The sequence below is a fragment of the Rana temporaria genome, chromosome 5 (genome assembly GCF_905171775.1).
Source record: "Rana temporaria chromosome 5, aRanTem1.1, whole genome shotgun sequence".
Lineage (NCBI taxonomy): Eukaryota > Metazoa > Chordata > Amphibia > Anura > Ranidae > Rana > Rana temporaria.
This window is the reverse complement of record NC_053493.1, coordinates 426,938,622-426,945,943: the sequence shown is the minus strand read 5'-3', so window position 1 is coordinate 426,945,943 and position 7,322 is coordinate 426,938,622. Positions and strand designations below refer to the sequence as shown.

The window sequence follows — 7,322 nt, the reverse complement described above, 5'->3', positions numbered from 1 at the left end:
AGGGCTCAGGGGTGCACTATGTACAGAGTGCAGAGTTCAGGGGTGTGCTATGTACAGAGTGCAGGGCTCAGGGGTGCACTAAGTACAGAGTGCAGAGTTCAGGAGTGCACTACATACAAAGCGCCGTGTTCAGGGGAGCGCTATGTACAGAGTGCAGTGTTCAGGGGTGCAATAAGTACAGAGTTCAGGATTCAGGGGTGTGCTATGTACAGAGTTCAGGATTCAGGGGAGCGCTATGTACAGAGTGCAGAGTTCAGGGGTGCACTAAGTAAAGAGTTCAGGATTCAGGGGTGCGCTATGTACAGAGTTCAGGGGTGCACTAAGTACAGAGTTCAGGATTCAGGGGTGCGCTATATACTGAGTGCAGAGTTCGGGGGTGTGCTACGTGCAGAGTCCAGGGTTCAGGAGTGTGCTATGTACAGAATGCAGAGTTCAGGGGTGTGCTATGTACAGAGTGCAGGGCTCAGGGGAGCACTAAGTACAGAGTGCAGAGTTCAGGAGTGCACTACGTACAAAGTGCCGTGTTCAGGGGAGAGCTCTGTACAGAGTACAGAGTTCAGGGGTGCACTAAGTACAGAGTTCAGGATTCAGGGGAGCGCTATGTACAGAGTGCAGGGTGTGCCACATACAGAGTTCAGGGGTGCACTATGTAGAGTGCAGAGTTCAGGATTCAGGGGTGCGATATATTCAGAGTGCAGAGTTCAGGGGTGCACTATGTAGAGTGCAGAGTTCAGGATTCATGGGTGCAATACGTGCAGAGTGCAGGGTGTGCCACATACAGAGTTCAGGGGTGCGCTACATACAAAATGCAGGGTTTAGGGGTGAACTCTTTATAGAGTTCAGGGGTGTGCAACCCCAACCAAAACTTCCATCACATCTCTCTCCGGCTATATTACGGTCCTGTAGGTGGCGCACCGAGCGTGTGTACGAGGCTTTCAGGTTCCTCGAGAGTGTGTATACTTACCTGTCGCAGTGGAAACCCGCGCATGCTCGAAACGACTTCGACACATGTGCGGTAGCTTCCACAACATTTTAGGCCTGAAGATTGGTTAAAGCCCCCCCAAACATTCCACATTTTGAAGTCATGTGATATTAGCGCCATGGCACACCAATGCAGTGGCGTAGCGTGGGGGGTGCGGGGGGGGTGGTGCCGTACAAGCTTTCTTGCAAACACACTGTCACATCAAATTCCGACCGTCAAGAACGCGGCGACGTACACCACCACGACGAGACGAGAAAAATGAGGTTCAATGCTTCCGAGCATGCGTCGACTTGATTCTGAGCATGCGTGTTTTTATTCTCCGTCGGAGTTCCCTACAGACGGACGGAATTTCCGATAGATACATTGGGGTAGATTCAGTAAGCAATTGCGTCTGCGTATCCATAGATACGCAGCGCAATCGCTTAGTTGCGCCGGCGCATCGACTTTTCTGTATTCAGAAAGGTCGATACGCCGACTACAGCCTAAGATATGCCTGGCATAAGGCTCTTATGCCACGCATATCTTAGGCTGCATTCTTACGCAGGCCGCTAGGTGGCGTTCCCGTAGTGGTTAGCGTAGAGTATGCAAATTGCATACTCACGCCGATTCACAACCGTACGCGCGCCCTGCGCTCGCATTTTGGTTTCTGCATAAGGCTGCTCATGCTATTAGCAGGGGCAGCCAATGCTACGTATACCCGTCGTTCCCGCGTCGCGATTTTTAAAAATTACGTCGTTTGCGTAAGCGATTTGTGAATGGCGCTGGACGCCATTCACGTTCACTTTGAAGCAAATGACGTCCTTGGGACGTCATTTACCGCAATGCACGTCGGGAAAGTTTCCCGACGGAGCATGTGCAGTACGTTCGGCGCGGGAACGCGCCTAATTTAAATGATCCACGCCCCCCTACGGGATCATTTAAATTTCGCGCGCTTACGCTGGGAAGTTTTACGGAGCGCACGCGCAATTTACGGAGCTACTGCTTTGTGAATGAAGCGTAGCGCACGTAATTTACGGAGGCGTAGCGTAAAAACGGTACGCTGCGCCTCCGTAGTAGTGCGCGCCCCTACCTGAATCCACCCCATTGTTTCCGTCGGGAAAAAAAAGAGAACATGTTCTCTTACTAAATTCCGAAGGAAAAATGTCCGATGGGGCCCACACACGGTCGGAATATCCGCTGAAAAAAGTCCGTCTGACTTCCAATCGCGTGAACGAGGCGCAAGTAATCGGAGGTTTCATGACAAATTGGTGGTTGGAGACCGACAACCGAGTAGAGTCCGGTACGGGAAGAGAGCACAGCGGCCAACGCAGAAAAAGTTGTCGCCGCCTCTGAGGCGGCCATTTTGTTGGCTAGTATCGGAGAGGAGGAAGAATTTCCGTTCATAATATCCTGCAACGGACTCTTTGCCGGCGTCGTGTCCGACCACCACTTCGTGTTAAATAAACCGGAAGTTACGCGGTTGAAGTTTCTGACGGGTTGGAGAACTTGACAGGACACCGGCCACGCCCTGCCAGAATTCAGAAGGGGGGGTGCCGCTGCTAATTGAGAGAATTGGAAAGTGGGGCCCTTACAAAAAAAATAAAAAATAAGGTAAAATATACATATAAAAAAAAGGGGGGGGGGGTTGCCATCTGGGACCCTGGGGACCTCCGGGCCCTTTAATAATAAAAATATATATATATAAAAAAATTATAAAAAAAAAAAAGGGGGGGTTGCCATCCAGGGCCCTGGGGACCTCTGGGCTCTTTAATAAAAAAAAATACATATATAAAAAAAAAAAAGAAATAAAAAGAAACAAGAAAAAAAGAAATAAAAAAAGAAAAATATAAAAAAAATGTAATTTTGTTTTATAAAAAAAGGGGGGGTTGCCATCCGGGGCTTTGGGGATCTCTGGGCCCCTGGGAACCTATGGGCCCTATATAAAAAATAAATAAATAAACATTTATAAAAAATAACTAAAAAAAAAGGGGGGGTTGCCCCTGGGCCCTTTAATAAAAAAAAAAATATATATATATATATATATATATATATATATATATATATATATATATATATATATATATATATATATACCGTATATATATATATATATAAAGAAAAAAGAAATGAAAAGAAAAAAAATATATAAAAAAAAGTATTTTTTTTTATAAAAAAAAGGGGGGGTTGCCATCTGGGGCCCTGGAGACTTCTGGGCCCTTTAATATATATATATATATATATATATATATATATATATATATATATATATATATATATATATAATAAAAATAAACAATTAAAAAATATATATATATTTCTATAAAAAAAAGGGGGTTGCCATCCGGGCCCCTGGGGACCTCCGGGCCCCTTACAGGTGTACTGCCTGTACCCCCCCTGATGGCGGCCCTGATCTCATCAAATTAAATTGAAACTTTGAATCAAAGAATCCCAATCACTTCCATCAGCTTGAAATCAAACGTTAAAATCTACAACAATGTCATGGGCCCCTTAAAAACGTAACTATACGAAACGTACGTCGGCGGCAGAACCTGCTCACGTGTACTATGTCCTACATCACTTCACGATTGTCTGGATAGTGTCAGCAGCTGGTGGTGGGAGAGCCAGTGTTTTTTTTTTATCAAAGCTTGCCGCCCCAGTGCCGGGAGAAGGGCACTTTTCATGTGAGTAGCCAATTGGCTGGTGTCTTTATTCCATTTTAATAAAATAGCGTTGCACTATAGATGCTCTCTGTTTGTATTCCATGTTCTAAAATCTCAACATTCCGAGGGTGAGGTATCGTACATGCTCCAGTCATTATCCTGCTCAAGCGCATCTGACCGTCTTTTTCACTAAAGAGGTCAACCAGGTGAGGTAAGTACAATTCACTACTTATGCACATTGGGTGTCGTACGAATTATCCAGGAAGATCGGTGAGGTTTGCACCACCGGAGACGGTCTCTGTATCGCAGAAAGAAATATATCTAGAGGAGATTCCAGCATTGATGTTGTATCTTTGTTTGCACCAATGGGACTTTATTATTTACTATTGATTGATTGATTGATTACGTACAACAGGACAGATTTAGCCAGATTCAGAGAGATTCAGAGAGACTGGCTTAATTTTGAGGCGGCGTAGCGTATCGCATATACGCTACGCCGCCGTAAGTCAGAGAGGCAAGTGCTGTATTCACAAAGCACTTGCCTCCTAAGTTACGGCGGGGTAGCGTAAATGGGCCGGCGTAAGCGCGCCTAATTCAAATGATGAACAGGGGGGCGTGTTTTATGTTAATGACTAGTGACCCGACGTGATTGACGGCATGCGCTGTCCGTGGACATCTCCCAGTGTGCATTGCTCCAAAGTACGCCGCAGGGATGTATTGGTTTCGACGTGAACGTAAATTACGTCCAGCCCCATTCACGGACGACTTACGCAAACGACGTAAAAATTTCAAAATTCGACGCGGGAACGACGTCCATACTTAACATTGACTAGGCCAACTTTTTTGTTCGACTAACTTTACGCCGGAAAAAGCCATACGTAAACGATGTAAAAAAATGCGCCGGGCGCTGAATCCGCGTATCTAGCTCTTTTGCATATTCTACGCCAAAATCAACGGAAGCGCCACCTAGCGGCCAGCGTAAATATTGCACCCTAAGATACGACGGCGTAGGAGACTTACACCGCTCGTATCTTAGCCTAATTTAAGCGTATCTGGTTTCCAGAATACGCTTAAATTTACGACAGCGTAGATTCAGAGTTACGACGGCGTATCTACTGATACGCCGGCGTAAACGTCTCTGAATCTAGCTAATTGTGTGTTTGAGACCTTTACATGGGCACCCAAATTATTGTTTAACCACTTGTCCACCGGTGGACGTCATACGACTTCCTCGACTTTGTGCGATGATATCTGAATGATGGGGGAAGCTACATTCAGATATCGCCGTCTTCAGCCGCCGATTCTGTGCACGATAAGATCGATCAAAGCGGCGGTTGTCATCCGGTTCCGCCGCTTGATCGTTCTTATAGGCAGCGGGAGGGAACGTCCCCCCCTCCCGCCGCCATCCGGTGCTTCTCCGGGCTCTCCCGTGCCATCGGGGGGCCCGGAGAGCGAATCGGCCGGCGCTGCCTGAAAAGCATAGAGATGCATAAGACTGGTGACCAGATGGTCACCAGTCATCTCTATGACCGTCGGAGGCCCGAGCGCGACGTTATGACGTCACGCCCGGTACCTGGAAGTAAACAAAGCCGCAATCGCGGCTGTCGGCATGTGATCTGTGATTTTTTTTTCCACCAATTTCATGCTTGTAAGCCTGGAGGAGAGATGTGGGGGGAGGGGGAGGTCTTATTGACCCCGCCTCTCTCCATAAAGAGGACCTGTCACACTGATTCCTATTACAAGGGATGTTTACATTCCGTGTAATAGGAATAAAAGTGATCAAAAAAAATGTAAACAAAAAGTGTAAAAAAAAAAGTAAAATAAAATTAAAAACATTATTTTTTTCAAAACGCCCCTGTCCCCGTTATCTCGCGCGCAGAAGCGAATGCGCATGCAAGTCCCGCCCACATATGTAAACGCCGTTCAAACCCCACAAGTGAGGTATCGTCGCGTGCGTTAGAGCGTGTGCGACAATCCTAGCACTAGAGCTCCTCTGTAACTCGAAAATTGTAACCTGTAAAAAAAATGTTAAACGGTCGCCTATGGAGATTTTTGAGTACCGAAGTTTGGCGCCATTCCACGAGTGTGCGCAATTTTAAAGCGTGACAAGTTAGGTATCTATTTACTCTGCGTAATGTCGTCTTTCACAATATAAAAATAAAAATTGGGCTAACTTTACTGTTTTGTTATTTTTTAAGTCATGAAACCGTTTGTTTCCCCAAAAAAAGGCGTTTGAAAAATTATTGTGCAAATACCGTGCGAGAAAAAAGTTGCAATGACCGCCATTTTATTCCCTAGGGTGTCTGCTAAAAAAATATATATAATGTTTGGGGGGTTCTGATTAATTGTGATTTTTACATGAAGGAGAAAAGTGCCAAAATAGGCGCGGTGGACAAGTGGTTAATATTATATATGAATATTTTTTTTTTTTTGGGCGCGGAATTGTTTTTTTATCTTTTCACTGAATGTCATGGGAAGTGAAGTAACATTTTCCGGACTCTCATGGGACATTTCTATAGATGACGATGGCGGAATTATCGAACGTTCTGATGAACAATCTTTGTGCGAACGTTCGCGTGAAGATCTTACAGTGTATGGCCACCGGCCAGCTAAAGGGGTGACGAGTCGGAATTTCTCCTCCGTAGGAGAACGCTCAGGTGGGCACAACCCCTTGTCCAGGGATGAGAATGGGGAGGATATGGGGAGATAAAATAAAATGTGTGCAGAGTAATTCTTCTATAGAGTCCTCATATAACGGGGACCCCGGGGGGCGGATCTGGTGCGGCGGGAGCATGCGCTGTCCCCCCCTCCAGTTCTATGAATGAAGAATGGACCTACCTGTCTGGAGATTGGGGCTCCGGGGACACGGGGTCCACCATCTTCCCCTGCAGGGCTCCGTCCTGTATCTGGCTCTCCTCCCTCCGCGTCTCTCAGGTGTATGAGGAGCCAGGTGTGGGCGGAGCCCCCAGAGGCAGCCACGCCCCCCCTCCCTTACACCTCTCCTCTCCCAATCACTAAACTCTCACAGAGGATTTAACATGTTCTTGTCATTTTCACTATTCATTAAAATAATCCCCCCGGGATCCTTGATTGGTCACTTCCTGTATAGGGTGACAACTCTCCGCCCCTGTCTCCCAGTTATTCTCCTTGCGGTGTCATATTGGTTTCCGAGGGAACCTACATGACAACACGCGTTACAGAGACATGGACCACTGTTGTCACCTTCAGGAAACCTGCCCTGAGAAATGACATGCAGCCATCAACAGCGTGTATATAGACATGAAGTGACTGTAAAGAGGCTGCAGAAGATCAGCAGCACTGAGATGTAACAATGGAGACGGAAAAAGACAATAGAAGGATGAAACTACAACAATGACAGAAGTTTATTACACAGAGGGGGGATTGGGGTATAATAGAAGGACAGAGGGGGGGATTGGGGTATAATAGAAGGACAGAGGGGGGATTGGGGTATAATAGAAGGACAGAGGGGAGGATTGGGGTATAATAGAGGGACAGAGGGGGGATTGGGGTATAATAGAAGGACAGAGGGGGGGTTGGGGTATAATAGAGGGACAGAGGGGGGATTGGGTTATAATAGAAGGACAGAGGGGAGGATTGGGGTATAATAGAGGGACAGAGGGGGGATTGGGGTATAATAGAGGGACAGAGGGGGGATTGGGGTATAATAGAGGGACAGAGGG

The 7,322-nt window shown here is 46.7% G+C and overlaps 1 protein-coding gene across 1 annotated transcript in view; it reads right to left on the bottom strand.

Moving 5' to 3' along the window:
- NOS3 (nitric oxide synthase 3) overlaps positions 1-6,547 on the bottom strand; it is a 128,386-nt gene extending 121,839 nt beyond the window's left edge. The window contains exon 1 of the mRNA XM_040355413.1: positions 6,460-6,547. Within this exon, the coding sequence (XP_040211347.1) occupies positions 6,460-6,500 (41 nt within the window). The 5' untranslated portion in view covers positions 6,501-6,547. The remainder of the gene's footprint in view (positions 1-6,459) is intronic.
- Between the last annotated feature and the right edge of the window lie 775 nt (positions 6,548-7,322).